Below are 22,398 nucleotides of genomic sequence, written 5' to 3'. Positions count from 1 at the left end.
TCGCTATCTCGGGCTAATGAGCATTATTTACTCCCTACGGAGTGAATAATGCTTGATCCAAACTGAAACAAAATGGCCGGCGTAAACTCGCGTTTCGTCGGCGTTTCTGAATCGCAAATACTAAGAATACAAGAAGATGCTGAACCAAAAAAGACAAAAAAGGCTAAGAAATTTGGCCTGATGGTTTTCAAAGTAAGAGAAGACTACATATTTCGCAATTTGCAGCACAATTTCCACACAACTCGAGTACTAAAACGATAAACAATTGCTTACCGTCAAGTCGCTCTTCGCCCGGAATCGGCAGAAATGAATACCGCAGATTTATCGGCAGCAACATCAAGTGTTATTCAATCAAGATCCTCCACAAATATTCAGGAAAAAGTCTTTGTGCAAGAAAACATCCAGTTTTCACCACAGTTCTGCAGACATTCAGTAAGCTTATAATCCAAACTTTCAGGTGGATCCTTCGCCAACTGCTCTTTCAATTTTCAATTCAAGTGAACTTCAAAAGCTTTGATTCAACGGTCAAAATGTTTTGCAAGCAGGTTTTTGATCAGATTGCAGGTTTGAGTGGTGTTAAAGGACCATTGTGCTAGATTGTGACGAGGATTTTATCGAAGATTAACTAGATCTGCCATGTTTGAAGATTCTGTAAACTGTTTCGCGCATGTCGGTTAGTGCCGCTTATATGTACGTTTTCCACGCATGAATCGAGAGGTCAATTAAATCGACTTTAAATGGTTTCCATCTGAAAACTTTGAGATCGCTTGTTGTTGAGATCACTTCGTGTGTATATACTAAAACAATTATTCTTTGAAATCTCGGTGAATAGCGGCAGAATATTCACCTCGATTTCAAAGAATAATTGTTAAGTATGCTTATGCGTGTGCTAATTAACACCCTGGTGCTAATAATGCTTGGGTCTTGCGCGAAATTCAGGCATAAATGACCCCGTAAATAATAACTGTACAAAATAAAAATTTTGTTGACTCAGCGAAGGCCCCGTGGCCCAATGGATAAGGCATCTGACTACGAATCAGGGGATTCCAGGTTCGAGTCCTGGCGGGGTCGCTAACCTTTTTGACTCTTTATTTGTAAAAGAGCCCATATTGATAGCCGTTTTTCAACAATAAAAAAAAATGGATGAAGCTTGTCTCTGTTGCTTTGTTCGAAATAATAAAGGCGACTGAGGGACATGAAAGCTTTACCACTAGTACAGCCAGATAAGTTGGTAGTTTATCCAAAATTATTTTTTAAATGTATTGTTTGATTCAACCAGCATAAGATTTATACGCTAAAGTTAAACCTGAAACTCAAAAAAAGATCCTAAAAGTTTTGTTTCTTAAGTATTTGTATGGAAAAAATAAACTAAGTTACACATATATATTATACGCAAACTTCTGATTTCGCATTCTCAATTAAAAACCTCACATCCTCCTCTGATCTATGAGAGCAACGATCTCTGTAACCTTCAGACATCGTTACTTTATTCGAGTAGGAAATGTTAGGCTTTCTTTAACGATGGGGACTTTAATATTATGGCGGTTATCAAGAAAGGCCCCGTGGCCCAATGGATAAGGCATCTGACTACGAATCAGGGGATTCCAGGTTCGAGTCCTGGCGGGGTCGCTAACCTTTTTGACTTATAAATTTCGAAAAACGTCAATAGGCCATTTCCGAGTTACCCCTTGCCTCTGCTTCAACACCAGTCTAAGTGAGAAACCATTCATATGAAAATGAGTTTCACCTACAGGGCCATTTTCATGCACGTAGACTCGTTCTGAAACAGAGGGAAGGGTAATTCGGAAATGGCCTATTTATCGCCGTTTTTTCAGCATTTCGAAAAAAGGAGATGAAACTTGTCTTTTTTTGAAAAAAATGTAGGGCGACTGGGACATAAAAACTCAACCACTGGTAGAACCAGATAAGAGGGGAGTGAATAAGTTCGCAGATCGACGGATTTGGTCTTAAAAAGCGAACCGATTGTACATTTTTGAGATACACTGAACGGATTCACGGATTTTGGAAATACAACGGGATAAGTCCGGATTCCGTACTATCTTTAACGAGGGGGGCTTTACCATCTTCAATGATATGGGCTTTAATATCATCGTAGCTATCAAGGAAGGCCCCGTGGCCCAATGGATAAGGCATCTGACTACGAATCAGGGGATTCCAGGTTCGAGTCCTGGCGGGGTCGTGAATTTTTAATCAATTTTAAATGTAAGGGACGGACCATTATTTTCTTGGAGGGGGGGGGATGAAAATTTTTCCTCTGCAAACTTTTTTTTTTAGTTTATGAATCTCTGCCAACTTTTTTTTCGAAATTCTTACTATTTTTTGTTATACATATCGTGTTTGCAAACAATTTATTTTGCCTTTCCAGGCCCTGCAAACAATTTTTTTCAATATTTTTCATCCCCCCCCCCCCTCCAAAAACATAATGGTCCGTCCCTAAGCATATAAAGCCCACCGTTACTTTCGGTCGGTCAAAACTACAGACATTTTTTTCAACAACTTTGATTGCGAAACAAGACTTAAAACGGGATTGCCCAAATCATCTTTACCTTTTCTTTGCCCACCGACTACGAGTGAATTTTCAATTGTTACTTTGAAAGTAGTAAAAATAAAAAAAGAACCACATTGACGTTCTGGTCATTAGATTTCATATAAATGGAAACAGTGTTCACTGCCACTATCTTCTGAGATCGATGAACACGCAAAAATGAACCGCGAGTGTACAGGAAGAGAGCGTGGGTCGAAGGGAAAAAAGGGGGGGGGGGGTGTCTCAATACCCCACCCCTTCCCCATTTCCCTCAAGCTCCACGCTTGCTTCGCTTGCGTCTTCATTTCCATGCCTAGTTCCTATGCCTCTATTTTCGTCGCGGTCAGTCTGTTTCGGGTCACGTGATTCGGGTATGTCACCAAAACGAGTAGTGATGTCTACGATACCGAGAAGGCCTGGGAAAAACGCTGTACAGGAACTACGCAAGCATTGACCCAGGCGAGTGATGAAACCTTGAATGGCAGATAAGAAACCTAGAAAAGGACCCAAAAGCTGAGAACAACTGTTACGTATTACTTTGAGGATCGACTCCGGGGGTAAAAGGATAAACTGCAAAGGTACGTTAATTTTCCTCATTCGAGACTTCATGGGTTCCAATAAACTTCATTAACATGGCGTCACTAATCAAACAAAGATTATCAAAGTTTGCATTTATTGAGTTATTTATTGGGATCCATTTACTGCCTTTTCTTTTAAATCTATACTTAGGTTTGAGTAACTTGAAGTTCCAAGACTGTAATCAAGTATCAATGGCTTTCCTAGTAATGTTGTTTATGAGCACGCAATAACAGGTCTATACCACTACTTGGAAGCTTGTTATTCACCCATGAGTCTTTACTAAGAATGTCACGATCTAAGAGTTCTTTTGCGGCAGCTTGATGGTTATCTGACAAGACAAAAGAAAAAAAAATGTTAAGTCACACGCCTTGTGACATGTAAACTGCGTACAAGACGCGCAATACTTGAGTTGTTTTCTGCACAGGGTTCGTACCCTTTTTTGGATCAAAAATTCAAGTTTTTCAAAGACTTTCAAGCCATAAATTCACTTTTGCAAGGACAGTATACACGATAAACATTTTCTTTCGTGGCGCGACATTTTGCGATATTCTGTTTTGAGTGGCATGCCTGGAAACTAGCAGTATCGAGGCTTAGTTCATGACCACTATAAACATATTTTTCTAATTATTTTTCTTCATCATTATCAACATTTTTGGCTGCTTTTTTCTCTATATTTCTATATGGTAGGGACGATGGGGTGGGGGGGGGGGGGGGTTGTTGACCTTGAAAGGCTCCAATTTTTTTTTTCTCTCTCTCTCTCTGAGTATACTTTTTTAATTCAAGATGCAAATATTCTGAGGGTCTTTTACTGACTTTTCTTGTTTTGATTGTCGGTAAAAGAAAGCAAACAATATTTGGCAACGTATAAAGATAATCATTTGTTACGTGCAACTCCAAGTTTGTCACTTACCGTCTTCACCTCAGAATACTGCTTCAAACCATATTCACCCCTAGTGAAAGATATCAAAAATATTTCAATAAGCTTATGAAGATATCGATGTACCTTGTAACCAACATGATGGAGGTACAGAAGGATTATATTCTGGACATTAGAACAGTCGTTGCTAACAAAACAACGATCACTGTTGTTGTTTGTTTTTTTAATGAAGGAATTCAACAACTGTACATTACAAGTGGCAACAGTATAGTAAAGTGGAAGCCGGTATAAAAAGAGCACTTCATTACTACTGCTACTGCTACTGCTTCTGCTACTGCTACTGCTACTGCTACTGCTACTGCTACTGCTACTGCTACTGCTACTGCTACTGCTACTGCTACTGCTACTGATACTGCTACTGCTACTGCTACTGCTACTGCTACTGCTACTACTGCTGGTGCTACTGCTACTGCTACTGCTACTGCTACTGCTACTGCTACTGCTACTGCTGTTGCTGCTGTTGCTGCTGCTGCTGCTACCGCTACTGCTACTGCTACTGCTACTACTCACTGTTCCCTTCCTGATCCAGACATTTTGAAGCCGCCGAACGGAGCCTGGGAATACAAAACGTCGTAGCAGTTGACCCTAATAAAAGACGAATCAACCAAAAAAAAAATGAATAAATCATCCACTAATTTAAACCGTGTGAAGTGGTAGAGCGTCCGACCGGTGTTCGGAAGGTCTTGGGCTCGACATCTGTTTGGAGAACTCGGAAGTTTTCTTCGAGTAGCTTGTGTTACTGGCAAAATAATATGTTTCATTAACTTTTCCACAAACCACATTTGAAAGATAATTCAAATCAATCTAACTTTCGTAGACAATTCTTCACTCACCATACAGTGCCAGCGCGGATACTCGAGGTGATTGTATTCGCCTTGTCGATATCCTTGGTGAACACAGACGCTGCCAAGCCATATATGGTGTTGTTGGCTCTTTCGATCAGTTCATTCATGTCGTTGAATTTCATGATCTGCATCACAGGTCCGAAAATCTATCGCAAGAAAAGTGAGAACAGTAGAATAAGCACACAACTGTTTATTTTGCAGTAGTCAGAACTGTGTAGCTTTTAGGTTCCTGCACGTTTACGGTCTTGCCTCCTCAACAAGGCACATTTACTTCATGTTCACTCAAACGTCCCGTCTTCCTTGGGAACTTTTTTGCAGCGCTACTTGTTTGAAACCTTTTTAAACACGGCACAGGAAGCACACGTAGTAGTAGTAATCGCTGCCATTTTCTTGTAGTAAACAAGGAAAAGTGAAAGAGGAATATATTGGGGAGGATAAATTGGTGACCAATTCTTTTCACTGAGTATGAAGTCATTAGCGACCTTCAGATCGGAGTACGAGTACGAGATTGAGTACGAGTATGACTTTTCAAACCTAGTACTTATGCTATCGATTGTTACATTTCACGCCAATCTCGTACCGATAGTCTACCGTTTCACCTGGTCAGCAACAGGGCGGATTGAGGGCTCTGGGACGTAACTGGACTGAATTTGAAAGTCGTACTTGTACTCCGATTTGATGGTCCTTTTATTCACTGCCCCGATCCGCCCCTCCCCTTCCTCCTACCTCGCCCTTTCTAGTGGAGTAAGACTACTCTATGGACTGGATGGTTTTTAAAGTCAAATTAAACTGCTGTGGACGTACCTCTTCCTTGGCAATTCTCATGTTATCCTGAACATCAGAGAACACAGTGGGCTGTACGAAGAACCCCTTGTCACCGTGCTGTCCGCCCCCACACACCAGATTAGCTCCCTCCTTGTTTCCACTGTCTATCAGCGACATAACCTTTCCGAACTGCTCCTTGTCCACCTTTGAAAAAACGATAATACTAAAATCCTACAGCGAAAAGATTCCACTTGACAACCACTACAATCAAGCAATACGAAGAAACTGACCGTAGGTGGGCATGAAATAAGGTTAGAAGGGGGAGAAGGGGGCAAGCAGATCCCACAGGAGATTCCAAGGAATAACAAAGTAAGTAGTTTATCCGTTCAAAATTTCGCCACAATAATTTATTCATCCTAGTCCACAACATGCAATTTGCCAAAAAAAGCACTTGTTTCACTAACTACTGGTCCCATACAACGACTCTATGACAACTCTTGAAATATTCTGATCAAATATCTTAATTTGACGATAGGGATTAAAACCTTTTGGGGTTACTCCAACTTAAAAACACAAACGAAATTAAGCTTGAAGGCCCTTCAATAGACGCAGTCAGGTGGAGGGGGGTTGGGGTACGTTAGTTACCTTTTTATAACATGAAATTTTCGCGACAGGTTTAAAATTTCGCGAATGTCGCGATTCCAAAAAAATCGTGTCGCGAACATAACATGACGAAAATTCAGTGACTCACGCTATGTCAATTATCAAGAAATAATAAGTTTAGTACAACTAAAATCAATGTGAATGAATGTTGTCGTCCGAATTGACTCAAGAACAATTCTTCATGTAGGTACAAGCATGACCTACCTGTAGACAGGGTGAGAACTGCTCTGTCGTTGCTTTTGCCGAGATTTAATCCCTTCCTTGCGTTTTTGTTAATTTTGAAGTTATCGTTCCTTTGATGAAGTCGTTTTATGTATTTCAAGGGCATGTTAAATAATATTAGCAAGGAAATGTAAATTGTGTCTTACTAAAAAACGCGAAATTAAAGTGATTCAAAATACAAAATCAGTTTTCGCAAAATCGCGAAATTTAAGTGTCGCGAAATATGCGCACCTCAAAATCGCGAAATTAACGTGTCGCGAAAATTTCATGTAATAAGGTGCTTGTTTAACAAATCCTGAATTATAGGCCCATCTACCTACAGGCAAAAATACATCAAATTATGACCACTGTTAAGTACTGTTATACCGTCTACTGATTCTCTCTCTTATAATAAAATCCGATCAATTATTGATTATAGTCACCTGTGGTCCTTGCTCTGTCTTGAGATCAAAAGGGTTACCAACCACACGGTTCTTGGCCATCTCTGCGCTTCTTTTGACAAACTCATCATAAATCGGTTCTTCCACAAAAATGCGGCTCCCGGCGCAACAACACTGGCCCTGATTGAAGAAAAGGCCAAAGTGACTCATGTTGATAGCATGGTCGAGATCAGAATCGGCAAAGACAATGTTTGGGCTCTTTCCTCCAAGCTCCAAGGTGACGTTCTTTAAGTTGCTTCTGCCCGCTGCTTGTTGGATCAAACGTCCAACCTGTGAACAGAAGCAAATAATAACACAAGGGTCTAAGAAACCGTCCATGCTAATGCTCATAAGCAATGTAGACTCAGTTGCAAATAATTAGTAACCCTACATTAGATCTAAGCACGAGTTAGCAGGACGCAGGAGTGGCGCAGTGGTGAGAGCACTCGCCTCCCACCAATGTGGACTGGGTTTCGATTCCCGTACCTGGAATCATGCTGGGGTTAGGTAGGTAGGTAGGTAGGTAGGTAGGTAGGTAGGTAGGTAGGTAGGTAGGTAGGTAGGTAGGTAGGTAGGTAGGTAGGTAGGTAGGTAGGTATTTTATTTAAAGTCGGTAACGTTGGGAGTGGTCGGGGAGTGGTTGCCCAATCTCCCGAGCTAGGGGCTCGTGTTAAAAACGCACGACTACCAATGTGGACTGGGTTTCGATTCGCGTACCTGGAATCATGCTGGGGTTAGGTAGGTAGGTAGGTAGGTAGGTAGGTAGGTAGGTAGGTAGGTAGGTAGATAGGTAGGTAGGTAGGTAGGTAGGTAGGTAGGTAGGTAGGTAGGTAGGTAGGTAGGTAGGTAGGTAGGTAGGTAGGTAGGTAGGTAGGTATTTTATTTAAAGTCGGTAACGTTGGGAGTGGTCGGGGAGTGGTTGCCCAATCTCCCGAGCTAGGGGCTCGTGTTAAAAACGCACGACTACCAATGTGGACTGGGTTTCGATTCGCGTACCTGGAATCATGCTGGGGTTAGGTAGGTAGGTAGGTAGGTAGGTAGGTAGGTAGGTAGGTAGGTAGGTAGGTAGGTAGGTAGGTAGGTAGGTAGGTAGGTAGGTAGGTAGGTATTTTATTTAAAGTCGGTAACGTTGGGAGTGGTCGGGGAGTGGTTGCCCAATCTCCCGAGCTAGGGGCTCGTGTTAAAAACGCACGACTACCAATGTGGACTGGGTTTCGATTCGCGTACCTGGAATCATGCTGGGGTTAGGTAGGTAGGTAGGTAGGTAGGTAGGTAGGTAGGTAGGTAGGTAGGTAGGTAGGTAGGTAGGTAGGTAGGTAGGTAGGTAGGTATTTTATTTAAAGTCGGTAACGTTGGGAGTGGTTGCCCAATCTCCCGAGCTAGGGGCTCGTGTTAAAAACGCACGACTATTTACAATAAAATTAGTAACATTACTATTACATTAAAATTGAGTTTGTTCTGCTTTGCGTACTTGCTCCAAGGGTTTTCTCTGAGTTCTCTTGTTTTCTTTCCTTCACAGAAGCTAACACTTCTCAATTCCAATTTGATCTAGATCAAAAACCACACTGTGGAAAGGCCATGACAAATTCCCATCCCATCCATCCCATCCCATTCTATTCCGTAAGTTAGCCTCCCACATAATTATAAACTTGAGAGGTAACTGAATGTGTCCTTGATGAGCGCAGAGTGTTTGCGTAGGGTAAGAATGAGTGCGACTAAAAAGGGTTAAAATGGAACGAAATTTAAGGCGAAGAAACCAATTTAACGCTTTCTCCTTTTAAAAACTCGTTGTAACATGCTGTTTCCTTCAACCATGGACTTTTCTAAGAATAAAAGTGTTACGAGTTCTCTTCGATTTCTGTGACTGGTAGGGTCGTTTTGGAGACAGCTTTGATCAAATTAAGCTTTAAGGCCAAACATTAAAGCGCAGTTAATGGAGCGAGACGCTCGTGGCCCCTGCGGGGTCGTTAATGTTTATTTTGATTGTGTAATGTAACGCAATGAAACTGTACGCTTTTCTTGTCTCAAAAGGGCAATGATTACAATGGCCGTTTAGATATAAATGTTGCAACACTGTCTAGCACAATTATATCATGCATTTTGTATGGCTATTCTTGTGAATATCTCTATTCGTGTCTCATTTAAGCCTGCATGAGATCCTTGCTTTCTATGGTACACTATTTGCCATTGGCCTAAATCCAGACAACTGTCTGGCTATAAAAGTTTATGGAATGAACTTTAGCATCATTTGCTAGTTGTATCGCTTTCTTGTGTTACTGTAACCTAGTTCGAAATTTGTAATACCCACCCTCCCTCCCTTTGGAGGCTTGATTGTAATCTACCCAAAGTTACCTCCGTGGAACCCGTAAAAGCAATCTTGTCAACATCCATGTGTTCAGCGACTGCCATTCCAGCTGTAGGTCCATAACCAGGTACAATGTTTACAACACCAGGAGGGAAACCAGCCTGAAAAATAAATACACAGGACATGTTATAAAGCTAGGCAGTTATAATAAACGCTGTTGTCTTTAGGAGTAAAATACCGGTTAAATCCTTTGTGTTGCTGCAAGGTCAGACTCACATTTGCATGAATCAACTATTTGTTAGCCATTTAATTATATAGCTGTCAGTTAATCCTATATTGTCCGCGCAGCTATTTTTCCTTAATTTCTGAGAACTGTCCAATTTGGGATTCAATTTGGATAGTTTCAATTAGGACTTTCAGGTACAATGCACAAACTGTCCAATATAAGAAAAATTGGACAGTTTTGTCCCAGCCAATCAAATTGAAGAAAAAACAACATAAGCAAAAAGCATAGCGTCAGCCCTGTAAACTTGTCGCATTGTTAGTCGACAATGGCGTAATTTTATAAGGCAAGTTTGCTACGTTTTTCCATTCCTTTTGAGCTTTTCAGCAATAGTTACAACAAAGAAAAATTTTCTATGTTTTCAGAAGAGGAGCTAGCTACACTAAGAAGCAAAAACCAAGAGGAAAAACCTCCAATAGTACAAAACTTGGGTAAACGTAAGTCCAGCGAAGCGAAGCAAGAAATCTGTCAGATATTCATCGCCATGAGCTCATGCAATTCTCTGTCATTTTATGCTGAAATTCGAAAAGGAAAAGACGGCGATGAAGTACGAACGAGATAGTGGAAAGGAGTATGTCAGATTCAAGAAGTTGTAAAGCTCTTCGGACACTTTGTTTACGACTTTCATTGAATGATGTAGTGTTTTCACTCACTTTGTAGCAAGCTTCGCAAACTCAGGTGAAAAAAATTGCACTGTTTTGTTTAAGTTTTTGTTGTAAAGACAATGCTTTGAGTGAGTTGCATGTGCTGTGATATGCCTACTATTTTTGAATGTTTTTCCTGTTCTGGACATAAGTTTATTGTTTAACGCTGGACTGACTGACTACAAGCTATATAATTAATATGTAACCGGACTACATGCTTGTCCAATTTGGAAATAATAAGATTCAAAAAATTCCTCTGACAGCCAAATTGGCTGCCCTCGGAATTTTTTCATCAACTTATTTTCAAATTGGACAGCATATAGTCCAATTACGTATACAAATACACACTGCACATAAAGAGGGCATGTTTGATTTAACTTTGAAATTAACTTTTATAGTAAATGGTTTGAACTCAGGAGTATCAGTAGGTCGTATAGTGGGATCGTCCAGGTAAGAGTAGTTCTGAGAAGAACTGTTGTTGGTGGCTGATCATGACGTTTTAACAACCTCAGCGGAAGTCATCTTTAGAGTCAAGATGACTTTTTCTCTGAAGATGACTTCAGTCTGCTCAGGTTGTCGAAACGTCAGTCACCAACAACAGTTATTCTCAGAACTACTCTCACCCGGACGATCACACTATACAACCTACCAAATTAACATTTATTGGGTCGACTGAATGTATTTTTCAGTATTCTACCTCAGCAACGAGTGATGCAACATACAAGGCAGTGAGTGGTGTTTGCTCTGCAGGTTTCATTACTACCACGTTACCAGTAGCGAGGGCGGGGCCAAGCTTCCACGCTTGCATCAAGAGTGGAAAGTTCCAAGGAATAACTTGCCCAACAATACCGATAGGTTCATGGCGGGTATAACATAAGAAATCACCATCTAAAAGAATCATCGCATTAAATCATTGATTAAACTATAATTTGTACAAAAGGTCACAATTAAAACGGTTCAGAGATGCTAACAAAATTAATCGGATTGATTCATTATTCTCCCGCTGTTTTCTGCTCACTCAGCGGCGGATCCAGACCTTCCGGTAACTGGGGATCGATAATCCAGACTCCAAGAATAAGAGGGGGCCCGCTCTCGAAAATATTTTTTTCTCAGCCCTACACGCCTTGGTTTGGCCTGAAAATAAGGTGGGGGCCGGGCCCACCGGACCCTTCCCCTAGCACCGCCACTGTCACTGACAGATTATCAAGAGCATTGCTTTGAAAAGAACTTCGGTAATTTCCAAGACGAGGCTGAGATTTCAGCGAAATTTATAGCAGTAAACAGAGATTTTTTTAATATTTTAACTCCAAAATCGTGCGTTCAAAGAATAGCAAAGACAGAGAATGTCAAGAAATTACCGAAGTTTATCTAATTCTTTAATCGCTTCGACGAAAGAACTTTCTGAAGCATGCTTTGAAAAGAAAACAAATTATTCCTGATTTCTGGATTGCATGTACGTGAAACGGTACATTTTATTGCAATCCTTAAGAGTGACTACTAAAACAATAACGTTAAAGTCAACTCAGCCGTTGCGCCTTTTTGAATTAATGTTTGCTCATAGAAAACCCGGGCTCATAGTATAAAGTAAAAAATGGTACACACAGTACTGATCCAATCACAACAAGAGTCTGCACTAACCTATGGGAATTGTCTTGCCGTGAATTTTGTCAGCCCAGCCAGCATAATAACGGAGGGACTTCTTTGACATTTCCAAGTCAATTGAGAAAGAATCACTGAACGGCTTGCCATTATCCAAAGTCTCCAAACTCTGCAGCCAAAAAAGGAAATAGTATATTGAAGATCTTTGACTACATGTGTATCAGGGCTGTCCAGTCAAGTACTCTGTCAGTTGGAATGTGAGCATGAGCTGTCAGTAGCATATTTTGTATCAGCTAGCCTTAAGATACAGATCCTCTATACTGTTATTTAAACTTTTTTTTTTTGTGCAGCTGGAAGAATCTGACTTCATCTTTATTTCCACTCGGAGATCAGTTCATCTGCGTCATTACATTACCACGACATCACACAACTCCGGAAAATTGACAACAATCATATATCTAAAAACAAATGCTACAATCTGACTTTAAAAAAAGCAGCACATGCAGTTCGGTAGCCTGCAAATACAGCTGCCTCTCCGCGCTCCGACCGCTTGTTCCATAGCGGCCGGAGCACAAAGATGCCGTTGCATTCACAGGCTAGCAAATCAGATTTTCATTCATCGAAACATTTTAACAAACTTTACAATAAAACTGATATGACAAAATACTAATTGAGTTACATGTAGGTTAAGAAGGTATCTAGCCTTGTTCACATGAGCGATGCAAACACAAACGCAGGCCCAATGAAAGCGCATTAGTGGACACTTGTCTGCCATCATGAAAAAAAAAAAAAATGCATGCCGCCCTTTATTTCTTTGGTCTTACTTCACATGTGTAAACATGGCATCTAAGCCCTTGAATTTGCATTTGTGTTTGTGTCATGCGTATGTACATGTGTAAAATAGGCTTAATGTTGTAAAAGGTTTGCTAAATTCCTTTTTAAGACCCTTACTGCAAGATAGGCTTGGTCACGCTCCATCAAGTCTGCCAGTTTGTTCAAAAGTCTCCCTCGTTCTGACGCATCCATTGTTCTCCAAGGACTGCCAAGTTTAAAAGCCTCCTTGGCTGCTTTAACAGCAACATCAACATCGGCCTAAATATCAGATTAAGAATGATGCCAATTAAATTTTAGGGAGACGCAACGGCTCTAGGAGATTCAAAAACCGGAATCGGGAATTTCGTCAGAGATTGTGAATGAAATGAAGAAGTTTTCAACAGCCAATAAAATTTGGCCTTCTTTCTTGGCAGGCTTTAGGTCTTAAGCCCAGTTCAGGGTCTCTGACCAGAAGGATCGTGACCTCTAAGGACAAGATTGAACAATGAATCTAGTGGTCCAGGTTCCAGCCCTGGGCGGGGTACTGTGTTGTGTAAAGGTGTGTAAATGGGTACCGGCAAATTTAATGGTGGGGGGGGGGGGGGGGTAACCCTTAATGGACTAGCATCCCTTCCAGGCGTAGGAGAAGTAGAAATACTCATAGTTGCTTATTGCTACAGAAACTGGGAAAAGCTCTAGGCTAATGGGCCTCTAGACTTGAATGCCAACTTTCCCTTTTCCATCAATTACAGTACAGTAGAATCTTGATTTCTTAAACTAGCTTCAAGAGGGTGATGCTTTTTTGAGCATTCTTAAAGCACAGGAGACCATTATTAAGGTCGCGGGGGATACCTACGTATGAATAAATTCATGAAGCGAAATTTTGCTTGACCTGCACCTTTTAAAACGCTTATTTCTCGGCTGTTATGGGTGCGATTTAGCTCAAATTTTACAGAGACATAAAGAAATGATGAACGATTACGAATGTAATCTTTTATTTGGCAGATTGCACTCAACAGCGATGTTATAGCCACGTTACTGCCAAATTGGGAAGAACATGATTTTGTGGCAGAGTTTGCGGAACGAGTATGAGACAGCGCACTGTGATCTTGTCAAAGATCAATCAGTCAAAGTTTGCCAGCAAGTTATGGAGGTTTAAGGTGATTCCACTGAAATAGAAGGAGTATTAAAAATTTTCTGAAACTTGGTCTAGGTTACAATTATGTTATGAGCATTAAAAAAAATGAAATAAAAAATGGGGGTCACCGCGCTAGTTTTTGTGTAAAATGGATGCGCATTATTAGTAAATATACGACCCGCGAGGTAGATATTAGGAACCCTAGTAATTCGAATGGGGAAACATTGTTTCTAGAAAAAAATTCATTTTTGCATTAAAGTATTAGTCTATTTCAACAAAATAGACTTTGATCTTATATTAAAAACTATTCTTATTGTACAGGAATTAAGATAACGAAAGAAATTAAAGATTTTGCTTTCTGCGCACGTTAACGGCACTACCTCAAAACGTGCTTTTTACGGCATTAAAATTAAAATATCTCAATGTAGAATTTTAAACTTTTCTTTAAATCGCGTTATATTGTAGACAACCGTATGACATTTAAATTAATGCATTAAAAAATGGGGGTCACCGTGCTCGTTTAAGAGACAACGACCATTTCTTTCCCTACCGAGCGTAGGCTGAAGGGAATCTCGTAGTGTTCTGTGTGCGCGCGCGCTCGTGCGCGCCCTAAATGACGCTAAAACGTATGCGCAGCAAGGATGCGCAATGCAATTCCGTGGAATCACCTTAAATGAGCAAATTTGAATTTAATGCCTTCTACCTCTTACTAAAACCGCTCTTTTAAAATTCCGCTTTTGTTATGACACACTACAGAATTCATAGTTTACCTATCTGCAGTGACAAGTAATGAAGTTTTGTATCCGCGCTGTATTCTCTGCCACAAAATTGTCGGAAAAGTTCAAACTTTGAAATTTCCGAAGGTGTCCCGACCAAAACACGATCAGAGATGTAATTGTATGGTAATTATATTCACGCACGCTTTCATGGTGAGAACAATGCGTTTTTAGAAAGGACACGATTGTTTATGCCGAATATTATTGTGATTACTTTGAGTTGCAGAAATATTCAAATCTGAATGAAAACTAACTCATAGACCTCCTATTATACAACGTAAAATGCAGCGCTTTAAATTGGTTAAAATATCAAAGAAACAGGGATATTTTTCAAATCACGCGCACGCGCCCATATCTTTATTCAGTCATAAATATCTCGTAAAGTTGTCGATGTCAGTCGTTGTACGTCGTGCATACGCTTTTAATAAATACATAATGATGAACCTAAGGTGTCCCCCGCGACCTTAAAGCATTATAATGCTTGTAATCAAGCTTTGAAAAGTTGCTTTGCGATTTCATCTCTGTTTTTGTTCAGTAGTAGTCGGTAGAAGCGAGATACGGTAGTCCAAATTTGTTGAATTTTGCCACAGACCACACCGGAAGAGAAGATGTTAGGAGCGTGGTCACGAGCATTTCCCGCCAAGGTCGTTAACTGAGCAATACGATTGGCTGAGTTAAGTCACGTGGGACCGAGTACACGCCATCTCGCAAGCTACGCAAGCGGTGAGTTTGAGTGCTGAAAAACTTCGCTTCACAAACATAAGCTTACGGACTGAAAAAAAAAGTTGTTTCGTTGATTGAACGCTTACATTTCGGCCCTATCGTGAGGAAAAAAAACTTCTTTGTTAGAGTTGTTCAAAGTTGCGTGTTAATTCGAGCCACATCGTGGACAGTCTGCAAGATTTCTTCAAGCCTTCTTCGACTGTACTGTACGCACGCGCACTGAACAACAACAGTTGATGAAGATAAACAGTTTTTAAGGGCCTTGTATTTGATAACGCTTATTACACGAAGTAGACGATTCTTGTCTGCATTTTGAAGTGGCGAGGCCGAAAAAGAACTGCAAAAACGTATGAAAGACTGCGAAAACGACTTCGGCCCAGCAGCACATTTGGTTGACGAAACGGCAGTTCGAGGTATTTTAAAAAAGGTAAGTTCTCGTTTTGTTTGTGTATAAAATGATAGTCCTTTCATAAAATTTCGTTATAGACAAAAACACGTAAAGTTTACATTTATATATCTTCATTTAAACCAAAGTGTGGCGACTTTATGGTAAATTGTCGATGCAGTGCAGTTGTAGATCGATGTTTTAGTGTGTCTTCTTTTCAGTTACCGTAACAGCTCCGTGAATTATGCCAGAATTTCATTTACTTATTATATAAATTATCATGAAATTAAAATCGTTTTTATTTTATGAATATCCACACTTGAATGTTTTGATAGTGATCGAATCTTGCGAAAATTCTTGATAAAATTTCTCTCTTCTTCGCCAAAGTTGGAAAGAAGACACGTTATATAGAACTTTACATGTTAAGTTCGAAATGTGTGGTGGTTAAGTTTTGATTAAATTTGTTGTTAAAGTAGAAATAAAACTTTATTGCGGTTTTCAGTGAAATGCGAACTCTGAAATTCAAAATCCAACTAATGATTGCGTTTTTCGCTGCCGTCAATCATGATTATGGCAACAGCTAGCGAACCATGAAAAACAGAAACAAACAAAATGGATCGAAATCTACCAATCACAGTCGAGAGACGTGACCTTTTGACCCAGGGGAAGTGAGCGTCTGTTTCCCGAGAGGTCCGCAAAGATGATTGACGGCAGCGAAAAGCGTAAACCGTTGGTTGAGGATTAAATTTCAGAGTTCGCATTTCACTGAAAAGCGCAATAATTAATTATAAATACACATAGGGTAACCTTTTAATTCCTTGTTAAGTTATGCACCTATCAATGTTAAGCCCGAGGGGGGGGGGGGTCGGGCAAGGGGTGGGGATTTTGACATTTTCTATAAAAAATAAAAAAATGTCAAATTCCCCACCCCCGGGACAAAATAATTGGTCAAAATCCCCATGAAAGGTGGTCAGATGTCCTTCAAACCTTCTATAAATGACCAAAATCCCTACCCTGGGGGCATCACATACGATCAAAATCCCCACCCTGGGGACAGCGCTCATGATCAAAATCCCGTGGTGCTTTTAAAAGATCAGCTTACATTTAAGTAGAGATTAAGTAAGAATTTTTCTTATTTATATTCTGGCTGAGATATGTATATACAATGGGCGCTACAAGTGTTGAGACACTCTGCACTTTTTGAGTACCTTAGACAAATTTTTGGTGATCATTGTAAGTTGCCAAAATTCATTCCATTAGTCTAGCTTAAAAACCACTGCACAAAATAAATAAAGCACACTGTTTTTAGCTGTTAAGTATTTTTGTTGACAAGTTTTGAAAATGAGACAATTATCCTCCTCAATCTTGCAGAATATCTTCAGATTTGAGCCCAAAGTCTCTCATCCACATTGAGCTTCATATCCCAAATTATTATTCAACAAATGTGCACCTTGCCCATACATGGTCGAAATGTTAAGAATTAAAAAATAATATGGTTGTATCTGACCTTTAAAATGTTAAAATTAAATTTTCGGCAACTTTTCTGTTGCCTTCATCAGAACTGATAAGAATGAATGTTATACAGTACATATATAATAAATAACAATTTGTTATTTATTATATATGTACTGAGATTTACTCACTGAAAAGTCGCAAAGTAAATTTTTTTCGGAAACCAATGTAAACCAATTAAATGATGCGTAGCCGTTATCCCTCATCTGTACAATTTAACAGATATTCTGTGACATAGGTGGGTTGCCAAGAATGGGGAAAGAATTGCAAAGTACTGCATAACCACAGTTAATCTAGCAGCGAAATGTTTTTTGTTGAAAAATTGTCGAATAATCTGCTCAATCTTGCAAGATATTGTCTGATTTTAGCAACTTGGCCTATGGCCTCATCGGCTAATTGTATCAGGCGATAATGCAGGATAAATCATAATTGTTAATTATTTCGTTATTCGAGGCATTTATCGACTACATTTATTTCCCAGACTACCTTTTAAGGCATAGTTATGTATGCCTTTGGGCAACCTTTCTCAAAACAGCAGTATACAAGTGGGGTACCTTGTCTCCTTCAGCCACATCACATATTTTTTCTCCTGTTGCTGGGTTAAATGTGGGGAATGTCTTGCCACTGACAGAGTCCACAAACTTGTTGTTGATAAAAACCTACACATGGAAAATATCAGTAATGTAACGTTACAGACACAACAGAGTAACTGCACTGATTTCTTCTCTATTGGTAAGTACTTTTGTTTATTTTAAGCTGATTATTTGTTTGCTGATCAGAATTTATAAAAAATTGTACTCTGAAATATTGTAACGAGAGAGGAGTGCTGGGTGGGGGCCTGAAAGACTTAACTTCTTGTTTGGAAATTTTTGGCAGGAAATTTTGTCTGAAAATTTTTCACCACGGCATTGCAAGAAATCTAAAGTCTCTATCAATTAATGAAAAATACATAAATTATAGGTCCTCATTAAAATCATATACTCGTTGCTAGGGATTCCAGAAAATATCCATACCCAACCATGGTTGACGTCCATATTTCACCCCCCCCCCCCCTTGTCTTCGGAAATTCCAAAATGCACAAAATGCATTATCTCCCCATGTGCTCAGAATTCCATAATTATTATTATCGTTATAAATCGTTAATCCCCCCTCCCAATCGGAATCTCAGCCGTTTTTTTTTGGTCAAGCCATACACTGGGGGGGGGGGGGGGACAAATACGGCCAATTTGGTGTATTTAACGCTTCATTATTTCCAAAGACTCCACTGTCATTAGTGACCCCTTATACTCTACAGTAAGTACCCAAAATGACGTCGAGTAGTAGCTCTTGCAAGGTCTCACAAGAACAATATAACAAATAACAGGAGTAATGCCCCAAGCCCCAAAGTAATAGCAACTGCTACACTACAGGGTCTGCAGAATCACAAGCTTAATTATGAGAGCTGCTACATTTCTGCTAAAATAAAACAATTATGAAAAAAATATGCATGTAATTGACCTCTCCCCGAATGGGGCTTTTCAGGGCCAATGTAAACTAACTCTGAAATAAATATTGTTAATGAATGAAACATGATTAAGAATCCCAACTGGCAGGAGGCAGACCAGTTGGCTATTTACAAGCGTAGCTGACAAGTTGAATTCGGGGCTACCGAAAACAACACCAGCTAGTGGTCAGAACGGGACTTGAACCCGTGACCTCCGGATTTCAAGTCCGGCACTCTAACCACTCAACGCTGCCTCCCTAAAAATGAAGTCAACAATTTATAAAGTATACCAATGCAAAGAACTCCAAAATAATCTACCTGGTTGTATCTCACTTCGGGGCTGTCATCAATCTTTACCTGTAAAATCAACAAAGCCATTACTTTGTATTAAATTAAAATAATTTTAGGTGCCACAGTGACAATCTTTTTTCTTTGTGTGTGTGTGTGTGTGGGGGGGGGGGGGGGGAAGGGGCCAAAGGTGCAAAAATAATCCAATTAAAAGAAAAAAGTATGGTAGAATCCTGATTTCTTGAACATCTAGCGGAAACAAAATTGCTTTGAGAAATCAAGAGGTTCAGGAAACTAGAAATTAGTAACCTTCCTGGCTTAGCAACAAATTGGTAGTTAACAAGGACCCCCTTAATATCAACATGTTTAAGTAGCCAATTTATAAAATTATGCAAAACCTCATCTTTTTGGAGGGCTTGGAAAGTGTAAACACATTTCAACATACGATAATGGTTTGATTTAGCGCCCGGGGTGCTTATTTACTTTTGGAACCTCAAGGGAGGGGGCTTATTCGAAACAGGGCGCTTATTCAGGACAGGGCACTTATTTATTTTTTGAGAAACCACCAAATGTTCAAACCAAAACTTTAATAAATATTAAAATAACTAACAATAACAGAACTGTAACAGTAACCAATTGTTGAAATTTCATTTACTTTGGAAAGAATTGTTCCTTTTTGCAGTTAACATATACATGTACGGTAGGGTGAATGTTCATAAGTTTAATTTGACGACAATGACTTCAGTAGAGGCAGTTATCCACAATAGAGGCACTTATTAGATAGGGGCGCTTATAAGAATGGGGACGCTTATTAGAATGGGGGCGCTTATTGGAATAGGGGCGCTCAATAACAAAAACACATTCAAAGGGGGGCGCTTATTCGGAAGGGGGCGCTTATTGGAAGGAGGGCGCTAAATCGAACCATTCCGGTAAAGGTTTTCATGACTTTTGCGTGACATCATGGTTCAGTGCCTCCGCCCATTCCCATGCAGGCAACAATCAAGAATAGAAATATTCATTTAATAACAGATAGAAATATTAACTAATTATGTGTTTTCATTCTTGTTGCCAACCAATTTGACAGAACACCTGTTGATTCAGTTGGAAGGTTATAATTGTGCAATTTGTCACACACAACTGATTACATTCAAGCATGTACAAACAGAACAATTGTAACCTCCTAAAAAATTATCACATGATCTGAATTGGGTGGCAACAACGATGTAAACATTGTTAGCCGACTTTGTCTTTCTAAGCTAAAGCTATCTATTTGTATGGAGTTTTGTGAAAAAATGTGAAATTGATGCCAGGCAATTCTACAAAATAGATTAAAGGCTCATCACATCTCACCGGAAAACTACTTTCAAGATAGTCTTAAATTTGATCATTGTCTACATCTCGATGGCTGCAACAAAGCATTAAATTTATTATAATTATATAATGATTCACGCCGATTAATATGCAAACAGTGTGTAAATTTTACTTTTTTCAACAAGAAATATCTCTTTTATTATTTAACATCTTCCTCTCGTATTTGCTACATGTTACTTTATACCACAGTAGCTACTAATCTGTGGTATTTACAAATTGTACCAAGCCAAATTAAATTTTCGTGACCGGATGAAAAAAAATAAAACGCTTGCAATTGAAAGGTTAGGCCCGGGTCGCACTTGAGACAAACATTTGAAATGTTGCAAGATGTTGAGGACAATGTTTGTCTCGGAACTTGTCCGAGACAATTTGAATTGTTGTATTTAGGGTCGCACTTGGACACACAAAATTACCCGTCACTTGATACTGTGTTAATTTCGCAGCAAAAATAACATTCAAAAGGGAGAGACAAACCGGTCGCATTGAATCAAATCAACGCAATTTTTTGTTTCTATCTTCTTAATGCGAGCGTTCGTAACGATGAGGAAGCTCATATAAAAGAAAGCGTGCCGCCGTATAAAGCGGAAAGTTTGATGAGCAACTTGGTGTGCATCATGATTCGGACTGCGGCTACAGAACAGTTGCCCTAGCCTACATGTATACCGATATTTTCTTTCATTTGAATTATCTTGGCGAGGGCTCTTTTCCCAAATAACGAAAATATTCGGTCGAAAACCGCTTGAATTCGTATTCATCAGACTAGACAGTAAAATGTGAAGCGAACAATTTTTTAAGGATCACTGAACTGATTGACACTTTTGTCACAAGAAAAACAATTTTTGTTTGTGTTCGTAAAAAGTCCTGCGTTGAGGCAGGACGACGGCTTCTTTGAAGATTTGTCTCCGTGGACAAGTTTTTGTCCGCGTAGGGACAAGTAGGTCGCACTTGGCGTGGTCAACTGATGACAGGAATCTGACAGTTTTTTTGGTTATCAAAATAAACTTGTCCCGATTTTGTCCCAAGTGCGACCCGGGCCTTAATTGCATTTCATTCAAGGTGAAGTCCTTTCCAGCTATATTCTTACGAATTATCATCCCCGTGTAACATGAAATACGGCTACAATCATGCAAAATAAAGATGAAAGATTACATTACCTCTGCCAGCGTGGCATAAGAGAATCTGCTAATTGAACTTGATGGAAGAAATCGCCTCCGGGCAACAACTCGAGACAGCGACCGCAGAGGAAGACGAAAGGCCATGGTCAAAATTCAAAGAAGCTATTCCTGTGGCGAGAGACGATTAAAAAAAACTGAAACTTAGATCAGATATATTAACCTTTAAATTAGCTAACTCTAAACGGATTAGCAAGTTCCGTGGTAGAACATTAGCCTACTGTACATGAGGGGACTCTGTTCGATTGGGTTCCGGACAATCTCAGTGCGAGCCAGCGTCAGTCATGCGAGCTATTTCGGTTAGCCTAAATAACACATTGGTTAGCCTTTCATAATAGCACTCCAGTTAGCCTACAGTTAGCTTAGGTACTTGCGGTCAATACTCGACTTGTTTGTACAATATCTAAATTGTAGACTTGAAGTTTTAATAACAGCGCTAGCGTGACCCAGCAAATTAAAATATTCTTTCAACTGGCTCTCCGGCATCCATGATATTATAACATGCCTTTGTGGGGCAGTGTGTTCTAAAACGAAACAGCAAGTTCTAGCAAAGGTAGAAAAGAACTTGTAACTAGATAAAAGATATTTAATTTCCGTACCTTCCAAGTTGATCCCTCGATCTGTTATTGTACCGCTTTGTTCCGTCACTAACCTTGTTCCCAGGGTTTTTTGGTAGTTAGTGCTGTAACTTGAGATGTCATTCCCTCCCTCCCTCCCCCACCATACCCTACCCGCACCCTTCCCCTTTGCACAATGACCACAATGCAATGCGTCGTAATCAACAAAGTGGCTAGGAGCTCGAATAGAAACGTCGAACTGGCAAATAATAACATTTCCAAGAACAAATCATTTACTCAGTTCAATACATCCAATAAAAGGAAGAAAGAAAAAAGAATCGCTTCATCACTTTGACGAAAGTTTTCCACGACTC

At 39.8% G+C, this 22,398-nt stretch overlaps 1 protein-coding gene and 3 non-coding genes across 4 annotated transcripts; 3 read left to right on the top strand and 1 right to left on the bottom strand.

Moving 5' to 3' along the window:
• The first annotated feature begins 998 nt into the window (after window positions 1–998).
• On the top strand, window positions 999–1,071 carry Trnar-acg (transfer RNA arginine (anticodon ACG)). Its single transcript has one exon. It is a non-coding gene; the product is annotated as a tRNA-Arg (tRNA).
• A 485-nt stretch (window positions 1,072–1,556) lies between these two features.
• Window positions 1,557–1,629, top strand: Trnar-acg (transfer RNA arginine (anticodon ACG)). Its single transcript has one exon. It is a non-coding gene; the product is annotated as a tRNA-Arg (tRNA).
• Window positions 1,630–2,127: 498 nt separating this feature from the next.
• Window positions 2,128–2,200, top strand: Trnar-acg (transfer RNA arginine (anticodon ACG)). Its single transcript has one exon. It is a non-coding gene; the product is annotated as a tRNA-Arg (tRNA).
• Window positions 2,201–3,201: 1,001 nt separating this feature from the next.
• On the bottom strand, window positions 3,202–22,198 carry LOC144655532 (aldehyde dehydrogenase, mitochondrial-like). The gene is made up of 14 exons (XM_078515773.1): window positions 22,067–22,198; window positions 21,450–21,578; window positions 18,955–18,993; window positions 17,708–17,812; window positions 12,758–12,898; window positions 11,846–11,975; window positions 10,905–11,095; window positions 9,328–9,441; window positions 6,979–7,266; window positions 5,711–5,875; window positions 4,895–5,052; window positions 4,572–4,646; window positions 4,035–4,074; window positions 3,202–3,452 (listed from the first exon to the last, which is right to left on the bottom strand). Exons 2-14 carry the CDS (start codon window positions 21,552–21,554, stop codon window positions 3,420–3,422), a joined length of 1,584 nt encoding a protein of 527 aa, XP_078371899.1. The 5' UTR covers window positions 21,555–21,578; window positions 22,067–22,198; the 3' UTR covers window positions 3,202–3,419.
• Window positions 22,199–22,398: the final 200 nt, after the last annotated feature.

This window comes from Oculina patagonica, chromosome 5, assembly GCF_052425735.1.
Source record: "Oculina patagonica isolate OP01 chromosome 5, crgOcupat, whole genome shotgun sequence".
Lineage (NCBI taxonomy): Eukaryota > Metazoa > Cnidaria > Anthozoa > Scleractinia > Oculinidae > Oculina > Oculina patagonica.
The sequence above is the reverse complement of the archived record's forward strand: the minus strand, read 5'-3'. Positions and strand labels throughout refer to the sequence as shown.

Bases quoted from the DNA above. Each gene is read 5' to 3' on its own strand.
- LOC144655532 (XM_078515773.1), bottom strand. From the start codon at position 21,554: ATGGCCTTTCGTCTTCCTCTGCGGTCGCTGTCTCGAGTTGTTGCCCGG. The intron at 12,899-17,707 runs GTACCCCACTTG...TCTGATATTTAG, and splicing joins ATGTGGCTGAAGGAGACAAG to GCCGATGTTGATGTTGCTGT. The intron at 11,096-11,845 runs GTTAGTGCAGAC...TGATTCTTTTAG, and splicing joins CGGCAAGACAATTCCCATAG to ATGGTGATTTCTTATGTTAT.